At 59.2% G+C, this 21,539-nt stretch overlaps 2 protein-coding genes across 2 annotated transcripts; both read left to right on the top strand.

Moving 5' to 3' along the window:
• The first annotated feature begins 4,938 nt into the window (after positions 1-4,938).
• TAS1R1 (taste 1 receptor member 1) lies at positions 4,939-9,876 on the top strand. Its single transcript, XM_048518619.1, has 4 exons — positions 4,939-5,895; positions 6,784-6,996; positions 7,901-8,021; positions 8,942-9,876. The coding sequence occupies exons 1-4, from the start codon at positions 4,939-4,941 to the stop codon at positions 9,874-9,876; spliced, it is 2,226 nt and encodes a 741-aa protein (XP_048374576.1).
• Positions 9,877-12,190: 2,314 nt separating this feature from the next.
• Positions 12,191-19,936, top strand: ZBTB48 (zinc finger and BTB domain containing 48). The gene is made up of 11 exons (XM_048519596.1): positions 12,191-12,308; positions 13,215-13,901; positions 14,512-14,801; positions 15,401-15,512; positions 15,989-16,081; positions 17,131-17,217; positions 17,537-17,691; positions 17,818-17,954; positions 18,722-18,886; positions 19,297-19,385; positions 19,593-19,936. The coding sequence occupies exons 2-11, from the start codon at positions 13,218-13,220 to the stop codon at positions 19,881-19,883; spliced, it is 2,103 nt and encodes a 700-aa protein (XP_048375553.1). The 5' UTR covers positions 12,191-12,308; positions 13,215-13,217; the 3' UTR covers positions 19,884-19,936.
• The last annotated feature ends 1,603 nt before the right edge of the window (positions 19,937-21,539 follow it).

Below are 21,539 nucleotides of genomic sequence, written 5' to 3'. Positions count from 1 at the left end.
CCCCACCCCCCCCCCCCCCCACCCCCCCCCCCCCCCACCCCCCCCCCCCCCCACCCCCCCCCCCCCCCACCCCCCCCCCCCCCCACCCCCCCCCCCCCCCACCCCCCCCCCCCCCCACCCCCCCCCCCCCCCACCCCCCCCCCCCCCCACCCCCCCCCCCCCCCACCCCCCCCCCCCCCCACCCCCCCCCCCCCCCACCCCCCCCCCCCCCCACCCCCCCCCCCCCCCACCCCCCCCCCCCCCCACCCCCCCCCCCCCCCACCCCCCCCCCCCCCCACCCCCCCCCCCCCCCACCCCCCCCCCCCCCCACCCCCCCCCCCCCCCACCCCCCCCCCCCCCCACCCCCCCCCCCCCCCACCCCCCCCCCCCCCCACCCCCCCCCCCCCCCACCCCCCCCCCCCCCCACCCCCCCCCCCCCCCACCCCCCCCCCCCCCCACCCCCCCCCCCCCCCACCCCCCCCCCCCCCCACCCCCCCCCCCCCCCACCCCCCCCCCCCCCCACCCCCCCCCCCCCCCACCCCCCCCCCCCCCCACCCCCCCCCCCCCCCACCCCCCCCCCCCCCCACCCCCCCCCCCCCCCACCCCCCCCCCCCCCCACCCCCCCCCCCCCCCACCCCCCCCCCCCCCCACCCCCCCCCCCCCCCACCCCCCCCCCCCCCCACCCCCCCCCCCCCCCACCCCCCCCCCCCCCCACCCCCCCCCCCCCCCACCCCCCCCCCCCCCCACCCCCCCCCCCCCCCACCCCCCCCCCCCCCCACCCCCCCCCCCCCCCACCCCCCCCCCCCCCCACCCCCCCCCCCCCCCACCCCCCCCCCCCCCCACCCCCCCCCCCCCCCACCCCCCCCCCCCCCCACCCCCCCCCCCCCCCACCCCCCCCCCCCCCCACCCCCCCCCCCCCCCACCCCCCCCCCCCCCCACCCCCCCCCCCCCCCACCCCCCCCCCCCCCCACCCCCCCCCCCCCCCACCCCCCCCCCCCCCCACCCCCCCCCCCCCCCACCCCCCCCCCCCCCCACCCCCCCCCCCCCCCACCCCCCCCCCCCCCCACCCCCCCCCCCCCCCACCCCCCCCCCCCCCCACCCCCCCCCCCCCCCACCCCCCCCCCCCCCCACCCCCCCCCCCCCCCACCCCCCCCCCCCCCCACCCCCCCCCCCCCCCACCCCCCCCCCCCCCCACCCCCCCCCCCCCCCACCCCCCCCCCCCCCCACCCCCCCCCCCCCCCACCCCCCCCCCCCCCCACCCCCCCCCCCCCCCACCCCCCCCCCCCCCCACCCCCCCCCCCCCCCACCCCCCCCCCCCCCCACCCCCCCCCCCCCCCACCCCCCCCCCCCCCCACCCCCCCCCCCCCCCACCCCCCCCCCCCCCCACCCCCCCCCCCCCCCACCCCCCCCCCCCCCCACCCCCCCCCCCCCCCACCCCCCCCCCCCCCCACCCCCCCCCCCCCCCACCCCCCCCCCCCCCCACCCCCCCCCCCCCCCACCCCCCCCCCCCCCCACCCCCCCCCCCCCCCACCCCCCCCCCCCCCCACCCCCCCCCCCCCCCACCCCCCCCCCCCCCCACCCCCCCCCCCCCCCACCCCCCCCCCCCCCCACCCCCCCCCCCCCCCACCCCCCCCCCCCCCCACCCCCCCCCCCCCCCACCCCCCCCCCCCCCCACCCCCCCCCCCCCCCACCCCCCCCCCCCCCCACCCCCCCCCCCCCCCACCCCCCCCCCCCCCCACCCCCCCCCCCCCCCACCCCCCCCCCCCCCCACCCCCCCCCCCCCCCACCCCCCCCCCCCCCCACCCCCCCCCCCCCCCACCCCCCCCCCCCCCCACCCCCCCCCCCCCCCACCCCCCCCCCCCCCCACCCCCCCCCCCCCCCACCCCCCCCCCCCCCCACCCCCCCCCCCCCCCACCCCCCCCCCCCCCCACCCCCCCCCCCCCCCACCCCCCCCCCCCCCCACCCCCCCCCCCCCCCACCCCCCCCCCCCCCCACCCCCCCCCCCCCCCACCCCCCCCCCCCCCCACCCCCCCCCCCCCCCACCCCCCCCCCCCCCCACCCCCCCCCCCCCCCACCCCCCCCCCCCCCCACCCCCCCCCCCCCCCACCCCCCCCCCCCCCCACCCCCCCCCCCCCCCACCCCCCCCCCCCCCCACCCCCCCCCCCCCCCACCCCCCCCCCCCCCCACCCCCCCCCCCCCCCACCCCCCCCCCCCCCCACCCCCCCCCCCCCCCACCCCCCCCCCCCCCCACCCCCCCCCCCCCCCACCCCCCCCCCCCCCCACCCCCCCCCCCCCCCACCCCCCCCCCCCCCCACCCCCCCCCCCCCCCACCCCCCCCCCCCCCCACCCCCCCCCCCCCCCACCCCCCCCCCCCCCCACCCCCCCCCCCCCCCACCCCCCCCCCCCCCCACCCCCCCCCCCCCCCACCCCCCCCCCCCCCCACCCCCCCCCCCCCCCACCCCCCCCCCCCCCCACCCCCCCCCCCCCCCACCCCCCCCCCCCCCCACCCCCCCCCCCCCCCACCCCCCCCCCCCCCCACCCCCCCCCCCCCCCACCCCCCCCCCCCCCCACCCCCCCCCCCCCCCACCCCCCCCCCCCCCCACCCCCCCCCCCCCCCACCCCCCCCCCCCCCCACCCCCCCCCCCCCCCACCCCCCCCCCCCCCCACCCCCCCCCCCCCCCACCCCCCCCCCCCCCCACCCCCCCCCCCCCCCACCCCCCCCCCCCCCCACCCCCCCCCCCCCCCACCCCCCCCCCCCCCCACCCCCCCCCCCCCCCACCCCCCCCCCCCCCCACCCCCCCCCCCCCCCACCCCCCCCCCCCCCCACCCCCCCCCCCCCCCACCCCCCCCCCCCCCCACCCCCCCCCCCCCCCACCCCCCCCCCCCCCCACCCCCCCCCCCCCCCACCCCCCCCCCCCCCCACCCCCCCCCCCCCCCACCCCCCCCCCCCCCCACCCCCCCCCCCCCCCACCCCCCCCCCCCCCCACCCCCCCCCCCCCCCACCCCCCCCCCCCCCCACCCCCCCCCCCCCCCACCCCCCCCCCCCCCCACCCCCCCCCCCCCCCACCCCCCCCCCCCCCCACCCCCCCCCCCCCCCACCCCCCCCCCCCCCCACCCCCCCCCCCCCCCACCCCCCCCCCCCCCCACCCCCCCCCCCCCCCACCCCCCCCCCCCCCCACCCCCCCCCCCCCCCACCCCCCCCCCCCCCCACCCCCCCCCCCCCCCACCCCCCCCCCCCCCCACCCCCCCCCCCCCCCACCCCCCCCCCCCCCCACCCCCCCCCCCCCCCACCCCCCCCCCCCCCCACCCCCCCCCCCCCCCACCCCCCCCCCCCCCCACCCCCCCCCCCCCCCACCCCCCCCCCCCCCCACCCCCCCCCCCCCCCACCCCCCCCCCCCCCCACCCCCCCCCCCCCCCACCCCCCCCCCCCCCCACCCCCCCCCCCCCCCACCCCCCCCCCCCCCCACCCCCCCCCCCCCCCACCCCCCCCCCCCCCCACCCCCCCCCCCCCCCACCCCCCCCCCCCCCCACCCCCCCCCCCCCCCACCCCCCCCCCCCCCCACCCCCCCCCCCCCCCACCCCCCCCCCCCCCCACCCCCCCCCCCCCCCACCCCCCCCCCCCCCCACCCCCCCCCCCCCCCACCCCCCCCCCCCCCCACCCCCCCCCCCCCCCACCCCCCCCCCCCCCCACCCCCCCCCCCCCCCACCCCCCCCCCCCCCCACCCCCCCCCCCCCCCACCCCCCCCCCCCCCCACCCCCCCCCCCCCCCACCCCCCCCCCCCCCCACCCCCCCCCCCCCCCACCCCCCCCCCCCCCCACCCCCCCCCCCCCCCACCCCCCCCCCCCCCCACCCCCCCCCCCCCCCACCCCCCCCCCCCCCCACCCCCCCCCCCCCCCACCCCCCCCCCCCCCCACCCCCCCCCCCCCCCACCCCCCCCCCCCCCCACCCCCCCCCCCCCCCACCCCCCCCCCCCCCCACCCCCCCCCCCCCCCACCCCCCCCCCCCCCCACCCCCCCCCCCCCCCACCCCCCCCCCCCCCCACCCCCCCCCCCCCCCACCCCCCCCCCCCCCCACCCCCCCCCCCCCCCACCCCCCCCCCCCCCCACCCCCCCCCCCCCCCACCCCCCCCCCCCCCCACCCCCCCCCCCCCCCACCCCCCCCCCCCCCCACCCCCCCCCCCCCCCACCCCCCCCCCCCCCCACCCCCCCCCCCCCCCACCCCCCCCCCCCCCCACCCCCCCCCCCCCCCACCCCCCCCCCCCCCCACCCCCCCCCCCCCCCACCCCCCCCCCCCCCCACCCCCCCCCCCCCCCACCCCCCCCCCCCCCCACCCCCCCCCCCCCCCACCCCCCCCCCCCCCCACCCCCCCCCCCCCCCACCCCCCCCCCCCCCCACCCCCCCCCCCCCCCACCCCCCCCCCCCCCCACCCCCCCCCCCCCCCACCCCCCCCCCCCCCCACCCCCCCCCCCCCCCACCCCCCCCCCCCCCCACCCCCCCCCCCCCCCACCCCCCCCCCCCCCCACCCCCCCCCCCCCCCACCCCCCCCCCCCCCCACCCCCCCCCCCCCCCACCCCCCCCCCCCCCCACCCCCCCCCCCCCCCACCCCCCCCCCCCCCCACCCCCCCCCCCCCCCACCCCCCCCCCCCCCCACCCCCCCCCCCCCCCACCCCCCCCCCCCCCCACCCCCCCCCCCCCCCACCCCCCCCCCCCCCCACCCCCCCCCCCCCCCACCCCCCCCCCCCCCCACCCCCCCCCCCCCCCACCCCCCCCCCCCCCCACCCCCCCCCCCCCCCACCCCCCCCCCCCCCCACCCCCCCCCACTGATGGGAATTGTAGTCCATAACATCTGGAGTGCCAAAGGTTCGCCACCACGGCACTAGATTATTGTTGGGAGTGGGTGGGAGTTGTTTGGATGGGGCTGTTATTCTGTGGTATGAAGGGAGGGCCAAAAACATTTACATGGATTTCCAGATTGTTTGGGACTCCGCACCCCTAACCCCAGTTATACGGAAGGGAGACCTGTACAGCACAGTGTGCCTCTTTTCACCTATGGAATGTTGCTATGGGGTAGACTACTCACGTAGTTGCGCCTTCTCCATCATTACCACCAACATTCTTTCCTGCCTTGTTTTGGCTTGCTCTACCCCACTCCTCCAGGTCAGCTACGAAGCCAGCAGTCCCATGCTGAGCCTGAAACGTGCCCACCCCTCGTTCTTGCGCACCATCCCCAGCGACCGCCTGCAAGCAGAAGCCTTAATGAACCTGCTGAAATTTTTCCAATGGACGTGGGTGGTAGCGGTGGGCAGCGACAACACCTATGGCCGCCAGGGCCTGCAGACACTGCGTGAGCTGGCCATCAAGGAAGGCATCTGCTTTGCCTACCACGGAATCATCTCCATGGAGACCAGCAACCCAGACCTGAGGGTAAATGTGAAAGAGTTACGGGTTTTCAACGCCAAAGTTGCCATCGTCTTCGCCAACAAGCGCAGCGCTAGAGTTTTCTTCCAGGAGGTTGTATGGCAGAACGTGACCGGGAAGGTGTGGTTGGGCACTGAGGATTGGTCATTGTCCCAAGAACTCTGGGAAATCCAGGGCATTCGTGGCATCGGCACGGTGATCGGGGTGACGATCATGCATGCGCCGCTCCCGAGACTGTGGGAGTTTGAGGCTGCTTCCAGGCGTTCGGAGAGTCACGGAATCGAGGCCAAGTGTTCTCAGAGTTGCAGTGAGACCTGCAGCCAGCTCTGTTCCCAGTTACATGCACGAAATCTACAGTATTTACTGAACCCATCACCGTATGACACTCAGGGTTGTTTTAATGTGTATTCTGCCGTCTACGCCGTAGCGCACAGCCTTCACCACTTGCTGGATTGCCAAACAGGGGTGTGCCGCAAGGATACCGTCTATCCCTGGCAGGTGGGTATCCATTTCTCCAATCCCTTAGAGTGCTGGACAGACCGGCAGAAGACTCTGTTAAACAACGAATCCAGGGATGCTCTAGTCCAGTGATGGCGAACCTTTTCGAGACCGAGTGCCCAAACTGCAACCCAAAACCTACTTATTTATCACAAAGTGCCAACACAGCAATTTAACCTGAATACTGAGGTTTTAGTTTAGAAAAAACGGTTGGCTCCGAGGCATGTGTTACTCAGGAGTAAGCTTGGTGGTAGTCGGTGGCTTTGCTTTGAAGCAACCATGCAACTCTTCCAACGGGTGAATCATGACCCTAGGAGGGTTTACTCAGAAGCAAGCCCCATTGCCAGCAACCGAGCTTCCTCCCAGGTAAAGGATAGTGATTTAGTTCTTTGCAAGAAAATCCGTGGGGTTTAACAGCACTTAACAGGGTTACCTACACTGCTTCCCCAAAACTAGGTCTTAGGTTTAATGCTAATAATCGAGCCAAAGTATTGAGATATCCAGCCTATTAGTTATTGAGGCACTCTATTATTATTAACCTTACAGAGAAGGAGCTCTTGCCACCTCTGGCACCCATGCCATAGGTTCGCCACCACTGCTCTAGTCTAAAGCAAACAGCCAGCACGGTCATAAACAATTCATCTTAATTTTGTTTTGAATTTTGTATTTTAATTTTTGTCTCTTATTTTAAATCTTTGTACTATGCCGTCAAAGGTTATCTGATCTGGGGAAAAAAGTGCCATTCCTGTGTAAATTGCTAGATTTTGATGTTCGCGGGATGGGTGGATGGAGGGGTAGAACCACAACAGCGATTTGGGAATAGAACCAAATTTACAGAATATATAGACCCTTGGACAGTGACACACACACACAAACTCTCTATTGCAGCTCCTAAAAGAAATCAAAAAAGCAAACTTCAGCGTGAAAGGCAGACAGATCTATTTTGACAGCAACGGAGACCCTCTGACAGGCTACGACCTTGTCTTGTGGAAGTGGGCAGGCCAGAATTGGTCCTATGATGCGATTGGCTCATTCAGCACTAATCCACCTGACCTGACCATCCATAAAGGCAAACTGCAGTGGCACACCAGTGATAACCAGGTAAAATTGAGAACATCTGGAAGATGTAAGGCTACATACAGGTGGATCTCCTCCAGAGGTGGGATGCAGCAGGTTCTCACCAGTTCCTGAGAGTGGGTTACTAATTATTTGTGTGTGCCGAGAGGGGGTTACTAATTGGGTCTGCTTTTCCGTTAGAAATTCCACTAGGTCCAAAAATCATAAAGTCCTGTTGTTTCCTATGTGGCTGATTAGCAAAGGTAGAAAACGGGATAATTCTCCCTGTTGGGCTGTTTTAAAAACATGTTTTAGAAATATGGTAAAGTTCCTTGTTTAAGGAAAGTATCCTTTTGATTTCTAGAAACAAAATTAAGTATTTGAAAGTATTAAGTATTTGACAGGCAGTCAATTAGAGGAGAAGTCGTTGTTTCTGTTGGAAGTAGACAATAGGACTTGCTATAATGAGTTTAAATTATGGACAGAAAGATACCAGCTGGAAATTAGGAACTTTTTTTTTTACAGTAAGAGTTTTTTTCAGTAACAGAGAAATTATTAATGCCCTGCCCCCGGAATGCCCGGCCATGCCCCCGTCGTGCCCCACCCAGCCCCATTGGCGCTACGCCACTGTTTGAATCCCACCCCCCTGGGAACCTGTTACTAAAATTTTTGGATCCCACCACTGATCTCCTCCCATCCCATTGTTCTCCAGAGGGCTGGTGGCTAATTGAGAGGTTAACGGTCTCTCGATATGGAGGATCCCTACAGTTACCATGGCTAGTAGCATCTGGGGAACGTCTTTTCCACGAATCTGTTTAATTCCATTTTCAAGACCTCTCTGGGTGGCTTTAACGAACAAAATACTTTGGGCCAATTCAGCGTTTAACACAGACTCGAATCTGTACGTTGAAGCATTCTGGCCGCGTGGTTTTTTGCTTCTCTTCCACAGGTTCCTGTCTCAATCTGTTCCAAGGACTGTGGAGTGGGGGAGCACAAAGTACAGCAGGGGATCCATCAGTGCTGTTTTGACTGTGTGGCTTGTTCACCAGGAACCTTCCTGAACAGGAGCGGTGAGTGAAGCAACATCGGGCAGCCCACAAGGAAAGGGAAGCTGGTTGCTCCTATTCTACCTCCCTTCCCTGGACCTTGTGGCTTTGCCCAGGTGCATGATGGCTGAGCATGAAAATGCAAAACCCTAACCCTTCCTCCTTCCTCTGAAACAGGCTGGCATGTAAATAGGAGCAATTCAAGCTGTTTTGCCACCCCAGGAGAAAATGATCCCCCCCCCCCCCTGAAACTTCCACAGGGGCCATCAAGTCCAACCCCCTGCCATGCAGGAACACATAATCAAAGCACCCCTGTCAGATGGCCTCTGTTTAAAACCCTCCAAAGAAGGGTTCCATGGTCAAACAGCCCTGACGGTCAGGAAGTTCTCCCTAATGTTTAGGTAGAATCTCTTTTCCTGCGCCTCGAATCCATGACTCCGTGTCCTAGTTTCTGAGGCAGCAGAAAACAAGCTTGCTCCCTCTTCGACAGGACATCCCTTCAAATATTTAAACATAGCTATCGTGTCCCCCCTTAATCTTCGCTTCTTCACTTCTTAGAGGCTCATTCCGCACATGCAGAATAATGCACTTTCAAACTGCTTTCATTGCTCTTTGAAGCTGTGCGGAATGGCAAAATCCACTTGCAAACAGTTGTGAAAGTGGTTTGAAAACGCATTATTTTGTGTGTGCGGAAGGGGCCTCAGTCTCATCATAGAGTCTAGGCCCCTTATTGTTGGAAGTGAAGGACTGTACACTGTTTCCTGCCTCGTGCTTGGGGACGCTCTGCTGTGCTTTAGCCTCCGTGCCCTCTGCTTATCATTCAAAGGTATCTCCCACCAGAGAGATCGCCGACACTTATGGCATTGCTCTCAGCTTCACTGACCCTCACGGACCCCCCCTTACCACATTCAACAGGTCTGCATCCACTCATTTCCCCTCTCCAGATCGCTATACTTGTCAGAGGTGCCAGAAAGATCAGTGGGCGCCAGCCAGAAGCGAGACCTGCTTCCCCCGAGCCACCGTGTTCCTGGACTGGGGCGACCGCATCGCTCAAGTTCTGCTGACCGCCACAACCCTGTTGCTCTTGCTGTTGGCCGGGACCCTGGCTGTCTTTGTTCGGAAAGTGCACACGCCTGTAGTGAGGTCAGCCGGCGGCTGGTTGTGTTTCGTCATGTTGAGCGCTCTGGCCTGTGCCAACGTCAGCATGTATTGTAACTTTGGGCCCCCCAGCAGGTACACCTGCATGCTGCGGCTACCGATGTACACAGTCAGCTTTAATGTCTGCTTGGCCTGCATGGCAGCCCGCTCCTTCCAGATCCTCTTGATCTTCAAGATGGCCTCCAAGGCTCCAGGCCTGTACGAGGCCTGGAAGAATCATCACGGGTGTGGCATTTTCATTGGAGTTTGCACGGGTCTACAGGTGATAATGTCCCTTATCTTCTTATGCATCAACCCATCGTTTCCCAACAAGAATTATGATGTGGCTGACCAAATGATCCTTCTGGAGTGCAAAAACCACAGCAATGTGACTGCTGTTATAGGGATGGTGTACAATGCATTGTTGGCTATCTTCTGCTTTGTCATCAGCTACATGGGCAAAGATCTGCCCAACAGCTACAACGAAGCCAAGTGTACGACTTTCAGCCTGGTCATCTATTTTGTCTCCTTAATCTCCTACGCCACCATCTTTAGCATCTACCGTGGCAAGTACGTACCAGCCATCTATGTTGCCTTCCTTCTCCTCACCTTGTATGGGGTCTTCGGAGGCTACTTCATCCCCAAAATGTACATCATCCTCTTCCGATCGGAGCTCAACACCCACGAACACTTCCAGATATCTATCCAGAGCTACACCAAGAAGAAAAATGTGTCAGATTGAGGGTGGGGGAAGCTGGGGCTGCCGACACAGGAGCAGGGCTGGCCCAACTCAGTAGGTGACCTGGGCAGCTTCATTGGGTGTTAGAATAGCAGAGGCTCACTGCTAAGAGCCAGCATGGTGTAGTGGTTAAGAGCAGGTGCACTCTAATCTGGAGAACTGGGCTTGATTCCTTGCTCTGCCACTTGAGCTGTGGAGGCTTATCTGGGGACCCAGATTAGTTTGTGCACTCCAACACATGCCAGCTGGGTGACCTTGGGCTAGTCACAGTTCTTTGGAGCTCTCTCAGCCCCACCCACCTCACAGGGTGTTTGTTGGGGGGGGGGAGGAGATTGTAAGCCCCTTTGAGTCTCCTTACAGGAGAGAAAGAGAGGATATAAATCCAAACTTTTCTTCTTGGTAGGGATCTTCTCTAGAGGAGTAATTCTCAAACTTTTTGAAGTGGGACTCACTTCTAAGCTTCCTGACCCTCTGGAGCAAACTTATAGACTTGGAAAGTGGTACCTGAGTTTAAAATGGCAGTTACCATATTTTGGGGGTTCTCTTCTAACTGACTGCATTGTTCAAGACCCGCTTGCCTAGTAATTCTGTGCTGCTGACCCTCCCTGATATAAAACACAAGAATTTCCCATCTCTTAATGCTGAAATTTATTTTCTCTTTCATGTGTGGTATTTATAAATATTGTTGCATGCTGGGTTGGTTCTCTTTGGAGAAGCAGCACTGGAGGCTACATGACATATTTGTAACACTTGCTTTGATGGCAAATATAGAACATGGGCGATTGCAAAAAGACACTCCTGGAAGGCAGCAGTTTTAGTAACCTGCACCAGTTTCAGAGAGTGACAGACCCTGCATTCTCTGTCTCCCGATAAAGCACGTTTTCTTCTCTTTCCGTTTGTTTCAGAATATAAAATTCCTCTTCAGTCTGACGCAAATCTACATTTATGATTACTTTAGTATCTTCTGTTTATTGGCTGTAAATTGTAACTCATAGGGTGTTTTTTTATAAATGTATTTGTATGGTTTTTGTTCTATTTATATTGTAAGCCACCTTGTGTTTGGTAAGGTAAGAAGGCAGCTAATAAATGTCTGGAATAAAAAAAAATGTTCATCCTTTCTCCTCAGCTTGGGAAGGGACTCACCTTTTTTCAAGCCCTGTGATCTTCTAACACTTCACATCAATGAGGAGATACCTACAGTCATTGAGAAACATTTTTCCCTTAGCGATACTGCTATAGGCCAGTGATGGCGAACCTTTTCGGTATATCGAAAAGCCCAAATTGTGTAACTCCAAAACCCACATTTATTGGCCAGGTAGCAACACAGTACCTCTAACCTGAATAACAGTTTTTTAGTTTAGAAAAAACTATTGGCTCCGAGGCATGCGTTACTTGAGAATAAGCCTGGTGGTAGTCAGTGGCTTTGCTTTGAATCAACTGTGCAACTCTTCCAACGAGTGAATCATGACCCTAGGAGGGTTTACTCAGAAGCAAGCCCCATTGCCAGCAACCAAGCTTACTCCCAGATAAAGGATCGCGCTTTAGTTATTCTCATGAAAATCAGTGGGGTTTAACAGCGCTTAACAGGGTTACCTACACTGCTTCCCCAAAACTAGGTCTTAGGTTTAATGCTAATAATCAAGTCCGGCAGCCCAGACCAGGTTAGATGTGTGTGTGGGGGGCGGGGTGTTTGCGCGTGCCCACAAAGAGGCCTCTGAGTGCCACCTCTAGCACCCGTGCCACAGGTTCGCCACCACTGCTATAGGCCAATCCGATATACCAGACTCCTTGCAAGCAACCCATTCCCTCAAGCTTCCAAAGATAATTTCCTTTCCACGTTACAATTTTCAGGCATGCAGGTGCAAACACAGCACACACATTGGCAATTGAACCGGGTATGAATGACCACTGGCGTGGGCAAGAAAATGCATGTCCCCAGTATGGAAACCCACTGTCACACTCTGGCCCCTTCTGCACGTGCAGAATAAGGTCCAATATAAATCATCCCGACATAATACGGATAACTCTGGATCGTTAAAAGTCATAATCGTCAATAATAACCGGTATAGCTGGTAGCATTAAAATCCTAAAAGGACAGCCCTATTTCATTCATTCTTTCGTTTTCAGCAGTGTACCATCCCCATTTGCCCCGCCCACGTATGGACTATATGGCCCTGCCTCCTCCTTCATTAACATCCCCATTCGCCCCGCCCACGCCTGGACTATGGTCCCGCCCCCTTCATTAGCATCCCCATTCGCCCCGCCCACGTCCGGACTCTATGGGGCCCCCCGCCCTTAGGCTCGCGCTTGCCTCCTCGCTCCCCGGCCCCGCCGTGACGTCACGCATCCCAAGATGGCGCTGGCCAAGTTCATGTTTCGCTCTCAGACTGGGCTGTAGCGACGGTGGAGGGGAGACGCGACGCAGGGGGGCTGAGGTAAACGGGGTCTGGGGGACCCCCTCCCTCGCACTGAGTTCCCCCTGCCAGAGGGGGACCCTCCATTCAGGCATTCCAAATGCTGCCCCCCATTTCAGGCAATGCGGCCCCCTATTTCCTTTAGTTTTATTTTCTGCAATAGTGCTTTATGTTCTGCAGCCTCTTGGCATTCTGGCAACTCTGTTTTGATAGTAATTTTGATGCCACCCCCCACTCCCACGCTTGCCCTGGTGCAAGGCAAAGCTTATTTACTCTGAAGTAAATATCACTGAATCCAGCAGGGCATCTTCCTACATAAGCATGCTGGGGGTTGCTACTTTGGATCCCCCTTCCTTGGTCCAGCTTCCCTTGCTGCTGGACTGGATCTCTTGTCCCAGCCCTTTTCTCCTATTTCCCGCCCATCTTCTCTTTAATTTGGAAGCTGTAAATGAACTCTTGAGGCTGCTGACAGTGTTGACTGTAACAATTGATTTTTATGATTGGAGAAAGATGTTTTGCAAAGCTGGGATACCTAACCCCAGGTTTCTTTCATCGAAACTGTTTCCAGTTGGAGTCTGGTAATGTAGGATGACTCTTGTTTTGCTATCCACCCCTTGCTTTGTTGTCTTCCTTGACTGGATAACAGAGAACAGCAGCCTGACAGTTCCTTTCCCCTGGGTGTGTCCCTGGCCTAAATTCTCTGTGCTTTCTTAATCCACTGTCCATATTTTATTGATCACCATTTTCTTGATATGTTTGAGCCAGGGTAGGTCAGCCCACTTTGTATTAATCTCTGTCAGAGTTTTGTGTGTTCAGTGGAGATCCCATTTGGGTCTTTGGGGATCCCCTTCCACATGGTGGTGAGGAGTCTGAAGAGGAGCTGTTTCCAGCCAACACCTATTAATCTTGCCTCTCTTCTTCCTGCAGGACATGGAGGGCTCCTTTGTACAACACAGTGTGCGCGTTCTGCAGGAACTCAACAAGCAACGGGAGAGTGGGCAATACTGTGATGCCACCCTAGCAGTTGGCAGTTTGGTGTTCAAGGCACACTGGAGTGTCCTGGCTTGCTGCAGCTCTTTCTTCCAGAGCATGTATGACGGCGCTTCTAGCAGGGTGATCCTGCCAGAGACCTTTGTGGAGATCTTTGCCCTACTTCTTGACTTCTTCTACACCGGGCACTTGGCGATCACCTCGGAGAACTGGAAGAAGCTTCTCACAGCTGCCAAGGAACTCTCCATCCCGGAAGCCGTCAAGCTGTGCCAGGAATTCAATCCCAAACCCTTGGATAGCGGTGACCAGAACAGCCAGCTGCCGTCTGAAAAAGACCTCAGGGGTCACTTGGAAGAGGGGACAGATGCGCAAGGAGAATCGGTCTGTCAGGCCGTGTCCAAAAATGACTCCGTTGAGGAAACCAGCCCGAACCCCTGCCCCCAGGGCAATAGAGTGGCCCAGGGGCAAAGGCAGAGCCCCTGTATCTTTCGGGGAAGGTTGAAAGGGGCTCTCAAAACAAACACACTGAGCAATGCAGGTGAAGTAAAGAGCATCGCGGAATGTAAAGAACAAAAAAGGCCATTGAAAAGAGGAGCCACCGAGGACGCGGGCGCCAGTAATGAGGTGGCGTGTGGAGTAATGTCCTAACTAGGGATTTGCTCTGTTTGTTACAAAGGCATTCCTGATGGAGAATAAAGGCACCTCAAAGCAGAGAGGAAATATGATTGCCAGAGATGAAGCAACAGCAGTATAAGTTTGCTGTTTCGTTGGGGGGTGCAGGGGAATGGAAGATGGTTGGGTCATGTGGGTTAGGTCTTGAGGGTTTGTGGAAGTGTTGCAGTGGAGAGCCTATTTGAGTGTCAGGGAAACCCCATTCCGCATTACTCAGTTTCCTGCAGGGCTCTTGTACACTGCAGAGGAGTCTGGAAGATGCATTGGGTTGCACACTCTATTCTCCTAGGACTGGTGCAGAGCTCCACATGAACTGGAACAGGTCCTAGTAGGGACTTGAAGGTGTGCATTGCAAGGAAAGATTGGTAATGACAAATACTTGCCAGGGTCCAGGCTAAGTGTATGACTGGTCCAAAGTCATCCAGCAAGATTCTATAGCAGAGTGAGAATTTGAACCTGGATTTCCCAGATCCTATTCTGATCCTATTCTGAGCACTGTGCTGGTGTCGTGTTTTTGCTGTGTGTGTAGAAGTAACCCAATGCTCTTGGTGTTTAATTGCAGTGGGAAATTCAGGTGGTGCTGAGCCCTAATGACCCCCCTGTTGATGACGATGGAGGAGGGGAAAAGGAAACCAAGGAAGCAGATGAGGATTACATTCCTGGGAAAAAGAACATCAGGACCAAAAGAAGATCCCACTTGGCCAGAAAGCCCAGTGCATCTGAGACCACAGGACGCAGCAATATGCTGGGGACTGGATTGCTTGGAAACCGCAGAGGCACGGCTGAGCCTGTCAAATGCCCCACCTGCCACAAGTCGTTTCTCAGCAAATATTATCTCAAAGTGCACAACAGGCAAGTCCCTTGTACCCTAACCTTGTGGGATGAGTGCAAAAGGGGAATGGGGCAAAGCTGTGTGTGTGTGTATGCGTGCGCACTGCCAAGTCGCAGCAGGCCTATGATGACCCCGCACAGTTTAAGGCAAGAGGTGGTTTCCCGTTGGCTGCCTCCATGTCAGCTGAGAGAGTGCTGAGAATGTCATGACTGGCCCAAGGTCACCCAGCTGGCTTCACGTGGAGGAATGGAGAATTGAGCCTGGCTGTCTGGATTAGAGCTCCACCACTCTTAGCCACTGCACTGTGCTGGCTCTGTAGGGTGGAGCGAGTCACCTGGAAAAGGCATAATTTGCTGTAAAGCAGCTAGCGGGGCTGACTGCAGAATTGAGATTGATTGGCGGCAGGACTTCTGGGCTGGGAAACGTGAAGGGTGTGTTCACACATTACATGAAGGTGACTGGGGTTTTTGCTGCAGCTCAGGCAACGTAAGTCCTGGTTCACACAATATGTGAGTTTGTAAAAGGTTTGTAGGAGGCAGTGCTGGCCTCCTGGGTGTTTACTGGGTGATGCTACCAGACGTCACACTACCTTTGTTCAGTTTCTCCCTCTGCCTTTCAGGAAACACACCGGAGAGAAGCCGTTTGAATGTTCCAAGTGTGGGAAATGCTACTTCCGGAAAGAGAACTTGCTAGAGCACGAAGCGAGGAATTGCATGAACCGCTCAGAGCAGGTACTTGGGGAGGGAGGGGCTGTGACTGATTCATCACACTATTGAGGCAGCAGCCCTGAAAGCTTGGACTCCCCTGGGCTGATGGAGATTAGTGCTCACCCAGTGTCGGGGGCTATGTTGAAGTGGAGGTTCAGTTCTCTTTCAACCATGCCACTCTCAACACAGCTTTGCGGGAGTTGCTGGGTTAGAGGTCAAGATCAGAGGGACTGTGGCAGTTTTCTGTACAGAAGTTGATAGTTGTAGTATAACATCTCCCCTGATCCAAGCCAAGCACAGGTTTGTTTTTTGCTCATAATAATAATCTTATCAGAGCAATCAGAGAGCTAATCTACATGTGTCTGTAATAATAAAATGCATGTGTCTGTAATAATACCCTCTGTGACCTACACCATGTATGAAATCTAAGGCTTGCCAAAAAAGCCAAACCCAGGATGTTTCCTCCTGACATGCTAATTCCCAGCTTCCTTCCTTTCTAGGTTTTCACCTGTTCTGTCTGTCAGGAGGTGTTCAAGAGGCGGCTGGAGCTGCGGCTGCACATGGTGTCCCACACAGGAGAGATGCCTTATAAGGTCAGCCTGTCTTGGCCTTGAACATGTTCTCAGCTGGCATTCTGTCACTGGTTGGCTAAGAGATCTCGGGAAACAGTTTGTGCCATTTTGCAAGGTTGTTGTACTAAGAGAAATGTTGGGCTGTTTGTTTTCCCCCCTGTATAGCCTCATTCATCCCGGTCAGATAGTGAGGTTTACTTTCAGTATACCCTAAACCCAACTGTGGCCCTCTAGATCAGGGGTAGGAAACCTTTAACACTCAAAGAGCCATTTGGACCCGTTTTCCACGGGAAAAGAAAACACTTGGAGCCGCAAATAATTTTTGACATTTAAAATAAAGATAACATTGTATATATTGGGGCTTTTTACCTTTTACTCCGCTCATTCTGAGAAGCGCATGGATGCGTCCGCCCTGCTGCCTGCAGGGCGGGCAAGGATGGGGCCAGCAGCCGGGTCACAGCCGGTCGCCTGGAAAGCTTCCACCCCGGGCCTAACGGGGCAGGCGCAGAGAGTGGTGCCTGCGGCACGGCCCAGCCAGCCACGGGCAGTTGGTGCACCCGCCCTGCTGCCTGCAAGGCAGGCAAGGATGGGACCAGTGGCTCGGCTCGTGGAGCCGCAGTGCAAGGGCAGAAGAGCCGCATGCGGCTCTCGAGCCGCAGGTTCCCTACCCCTGCTCTAGATGTTCATGGACTATGATTCCCATCTGCCCCAATTGACCATGCTGTGTCCTGAATGAGTTAAGGGAACGTGTCACAATTACTTTCATTGATTCTTTGCCCTATTTTGCTTTTGTCTGTCATGGGGTTGGCATGGAAGCTGTATCCCCCTCTTGTAGCCAATGGCAGTTTTAAAAAATCCCTCTCCACATTTTGAAGTCTCAGCAAGGACTCCATGCACGTTTGGGCACTTCCTTTTTGGAGCTGTAATCAACAGAATGTATTCAAAAAGTGCTGACCAGTTGGCTGCATGCAGAGAGGTTCTTCTGGGCCTGACTGGGGCCAACCATAAGTACACTGACGACTGTCTTGGCAAGATGATGGACGCTAATCTGTGACCCTTCTGTGTTTCAGTGCTCTTCCTGCATCCAGCAGTTCATGCAGAAAAAGGACCTTCAAAGCCATTTGATCAAATTGCATGGAGCCCCCAAACCCCATGCGGTACGCCCTGGTGGATTCCTGGAGCTGGGGAGAGCTTATTGCTTGGCAGCTGGATGGGGTTGGAGTGAAAGTTCCAATGTGCTGGAACAGAAAGAAAAGTAGATTCTCTGGAATTAGTTTGGGGGAGCCCTGAGCTCTACGAACGTCTTGGAAATGACACATTAACAGCAACTGTCAGAGGATTCCTGTACACGGCTTCTGTCAAGTTCTTCCAGACACTTTTATGATGGGAAAACAAGCTCTGGGGCAACGAGCGAGCAGCCGTGCCTTTGCCTCTGGTGGGAAACTGACCCCAGTCCTTTTACTCCTTCTCTGGCAGTGCCCTTTGTGTTCCAAATGCTTCCTGTCTCGGACAGAACTGCGCCTACATGAAGCCTTCAAGCATCGTGGGGAGAAACTGTTCGTCTGCGAGGAGTGCGGTCACAGGGCCTCGAGTCGCAATGGTTTGCAGATGCACATCAAAGCCAAGCACAGGTACGCGGGGAACAGCCGACCCCTCTCTTTCCTGTGCCTTCGGAATCTGCAAGTGCATTCAGGAGTGGCTGTTTTCTCTCTTCTCCTCTCCAATCCCTCTCTCCCCTGCTGGTCCCGCCTCTGCAGGAACGAGCGGCCCTACGTGTGCGAGTTCTGCCACCACGCCTTCACCCAGAAGGCCAACCTCAACATGCACCTGCGTACCCACACTGGAGAGAAACCGTTCCAGTGCCACCTCTGCGGGAAGACATTCCGCACGCAAGGTATAAGTGCCACACAGCACTCTGCTGGGCAATCCAAGTTGCCCTCGGGCCTGCACTCTCCCTTAACCACTGAGGCTTTAAGAAGTACAAGGCCTGGAATCCATGCCCTGCGAAGAGAGGCTTAGGGAGCTGGGCATGTTCAGTTTGGTGAAGAGAAGGTTGGGGGGTGGGGGGGTGGGGATGATAGCCATGTTTATTTGAAGGGATGTCTTCTTGGTGAGGGAGTGAGCTTGTTTTCTGCTCCTCTAGAGACTAGGACCAGGAGTCATGGGTTCAAGGTGAAGGAAAAGAGATTCCATCTAGATATCAGGAAAAACTTCCTGACAGTAAGGGCTGTTTGACAGTGGAATGCACTACCTTGGAGTGTGGTGGAGTCTCCTTCTTGGAGGTTTTTAAAGAGAGGCTGGAGGGTCATCTGTCAAGAGCGCTTTGATTGTGTGTTCCTGCATTGCAGGGGGTTGGACTGGATGGCCCTTGGGGTCTCTTCCAACTCTATGATTCTAAGTGGGTGAAACAAGAGGGGTGGGCGGGCTGAGACTTAGCAAGGGCAGCTCATGCGCCTTCCACAACCGGAGGGCTTCCTGTGGGGAGTATCTGATCCTGTGGAGGGAGGGGAAAAAGTTCACAGTGGCTGCTTCCACTTATGAGGGATTGGCCTGGAAGCTGAGCTGCGGAGAAGGTGCGGGGGTTCAGACCATTGTGAGCATCTGGGCTAGCCCTGAAAATCCTTCCTCCTGTCTGTCAACTTTTTGGGGTTCTCTTTTTAGCCAGCCTGGATAAACACAACCGGACTCACACAGGCGAGCGCCCTTTCAGCTGTGAGTTTTGCGGCCAGAGGTTTACGGAGAAAGGCCCTTTGCTGAGACATATCGCCAGCCGGCACCAGGAGGGGAGACCCCACTTCTGTCAGATCTGTGGGAAGACTTTCAAAGGTAATGCCAAGGGAGGCTTGAATTCCAAGGGAGGTGCAGGGGGAATAAGCCTCTCCTGGCCCAAGTTCCTAAACACACACAGCAGCTTTCTGCAAACATGGTGAGGGGCTGGTGAAGGAAAGCAGGGTGGAGAAGTTTAGGACTGTTCTTGGCTAGACAAGCTGGAAGCAAATTTGCTTCAATGGTATTGACAGTAACTTGGGTGAGTACCTTGAGCACAGGAAGTAGGGCTGGCAAGGAAATGCTGCCTTGGAGAGCTGTGACCCATCAGAGTAGACTGTAGCTGGACCAGTAATCTGACTGAGGTGCGAGGCAGCTTCATATATTCAGCCGCCATCTGCCGCAGCCTTGCTCTGAGATAATGTGGCAAGGCAACCACATTGACAGGTTCCCTGACTTTGCATTCTCAGCGGTGGAGCAGTTGCGCGTCCACGTTCGCCGGCACAAAGGAGTGCGGAAATTTGAATGCACGGAATGTGGCTACAAGTTCACACGACAGGTACGCAGCTTGCGTGCTGACACGGAACGGCAATTCCTTGGCTCTGCGCAAAGACTAAGATGGCTTGGGTTCTGGGGGTAGGGGTCCCTTGCCTTATAGTGAACCTGTGATTGTGAAAAGTGGGGGTGTCGTGCCTGTCGTTGGTTTGCTTTTTAGTCCCCACCCCCTCCACTAGCTTCTCCCTCTCTCTCCACCGTTCTTCCGAAGGCACATTTGCGACGCCACATGGAAATCCACGACCGGGTCGAGAACTACAACCCCCGCCAACGGAAGCTGCGCAATCTCATCATCGAAGACGAGAAGGCGGTGGTGGTTGCCCTGCAGCCCCCCCACATCCTGGAGGTGGGCTCTGCCGAGGTCATCGTGGAATCTCTCGGCCACACCTCTCTGGCCGAGGAGATCCCTGTGCAAAGACTCTGTTCGAACGAGGACTTTGCCCCCGCGGATATCATTGAACAATCGCTCATCATTACAATCCCCGACGACTGCGAAACGTAGCAGCTGCACCTCTGTAAAGCCCCCTTTCCCCAATAAAGTTCAGGTGGTCTTGCCTCTTGTTGTGGCCTTTAATGGGACAGCTGAGAAATGCACCATTTTTAGTGTCTTTAAACTGAAAGCAAAACTTGAGTGGATTATGGGTGTTGGAGGCCAGGAACCAAAGTGGGCATAAGAGTGCTTTTCCTTCAAGGCATTCTCATAAGTTTGCCTTAATTCAAAGCAGCAGGCAGCCTTTGATGCTCCTGTGCGCAGACATGCCCCCGCGGAGATCAGGACGTGCTGTCTGAAGAGCTGTGCAAAGCAGCAGCCGACCTTCTGCGACAGGAGTCCCCACCCTTTTTGAGTTTTGGGGCGCATCTGTAATTTTGACAAGGCATGGTGGGCACAGCAGCAAAACTGCGGCCACGAAATTACTGAAAACAAAAACTTCTAACCCTAGCTAAAGGGCAGTTAGATGCATACATAAATGCTAAATAAGGTTTCATCCCATGGAGTGATCAGTCACGCAAATGCGTGTCCAATATTTTTGCCCAATGCCAGAATCCAATCAGAAAGCATGGGATAGAGACGACAACCAAGCATCACAAAGTGATACGAAATACATGTCAGGAAATATTGCACCCCTAATGTGGTCTTCGGGGGTTGCAAACTTTTTAGCACTAGATGAGGACAGTTCAGTGGAGTTTGACTATTCATGAAAAGCTCTTCTGGCTCATGAAAGTTTTTTTTTTCTCCAAGGTGAAGTAAAAGGGCACCAGCAGTAGCAGCCACCTGCTTTCCTGTGCTTATATTTGCACACCTGGTTAGGAGTAATCCAGCAATTGTGCAGAGAGCTGCATTTCCAAAGGGGTGGTCAAATACCACTAGGACTATAGAAATTTTGCACCTCCCTGCAAGGGAAGAGAGAGCTTGTATGGCCTTTATTGCTGTAAGCACAGATGTGTAGAAAGTCTGAGAAGAACCATCTGGGTCATCTCAGACAATATACACCTGCAGTCTTTGCAGGCTGTCACAAGGAACCAAGGCTATGGGTGAAGGATTGTGCCACAGTGGAATGCACTACCTCAGAGTGTGGTGGAGTATTCCTCTTTGGAGGTTTTTAAAGAGAGGCTGGATGGCTGTCTGGCAGGAGTGCTTTGATTATGTGTTCCTGCATTGCAGGGGGTTGGACTCGCTAGCCCTTAAGGTCTCTTCCAACTCTATGATTCTATGACGGAGTGCAAAGTGCCAACAACGAAGTTTGACTCTAGGAATGCAGAATGAAGAGGAGGAGCCTGTGAGTTCTGCAACCAGTTTGTTTGGGACTGGAAGGAAGTTGGGGTGTTGCTTGCAACTGTTGAAAGTTTCCCAAGATGCAGAATTCCCGTGAATCACAGAATATAGAGGTCAGTTCTCAAACAGAGGTGGCTTTCTGAAGCAGAAATCTCTGGGATAAAACAAAAACTTTACACAGAACACACACTTTATTCAACCTTAGATTTTCAAGTTTAGAAGGAACAAAATTACAAAATATAATACTTTTCTTCGATTCCCCCCACCCCGGGTATATTACCATACAATACTTAAGGCCGAAAACAATACCTACAAAAGTTAAATAAATACAAAGAATTCTTCTGGTTCTAGAGCTTCCAAGCTGCTACAGATCTAGCAGTGAGC

Source organism: Sphaerodactylus townsendi, linkage group LG16, assembly GCF_021028975.2.
Source record: "Sphaerodactylus townsendi isolate TG3544 linkage group LG16, MPM_Stown_v2.3, whole genome shotgun sequence".
Taxonomy (NCBI): Eukaryota; Metazoa; Chordata; class Lepidosauria; order Squamata; family Sphaerodactylidae; genus Sphaerodactylus; species Sphaerodactylus townsendi.
This window is presented reverse-complemented; position numbering and strand designations above follow the sequence as displayed.

Coding starts and splice junctions, on each gene's coding strand:
- TAS1R1 (XM_048518619.1), top strand. CDS start 4,939: ATGGATTTCCAGATTGTTTGGGACTCCGCACCCCTAACCCCAGTTATA. Junction 6,997..7,900: donor GGCACACCAGTGATAACCAG/GTAAAATTGAGA, acceptor TCTCTTCCACAG/GTTCCTGTCTCAATCTGTTC. Junction 8,022..8,941: donor AACCTTCCTGAACAGGAGCG/GTGAGTGAAGCA, acceptor TCCCCTCTCCAG/ATCGCTATACTTGTCAGAGG.
- ZBTB48 (XM_048519596.1), top strand. CDS start 13,218: ATGGAGGGCTCCTTTGTACAACACAGTGTGCGCGTTCTGCAGGAACTC. Junction 17,692..17,817: donor CACATCAAAGCCAAGCACAG/GTACGCGGGGAA, acceptor CCGCCTCTGCAG/GAACGAGCGGCCCTACGTGT. Junction 18,887..19,296: donor CTGTGGGAAGACTTTCAAAG/GTAATGCCAAGG, acceptor TTGCATTCTCAG/CGGTGGAGCAGTTGCGCGTC.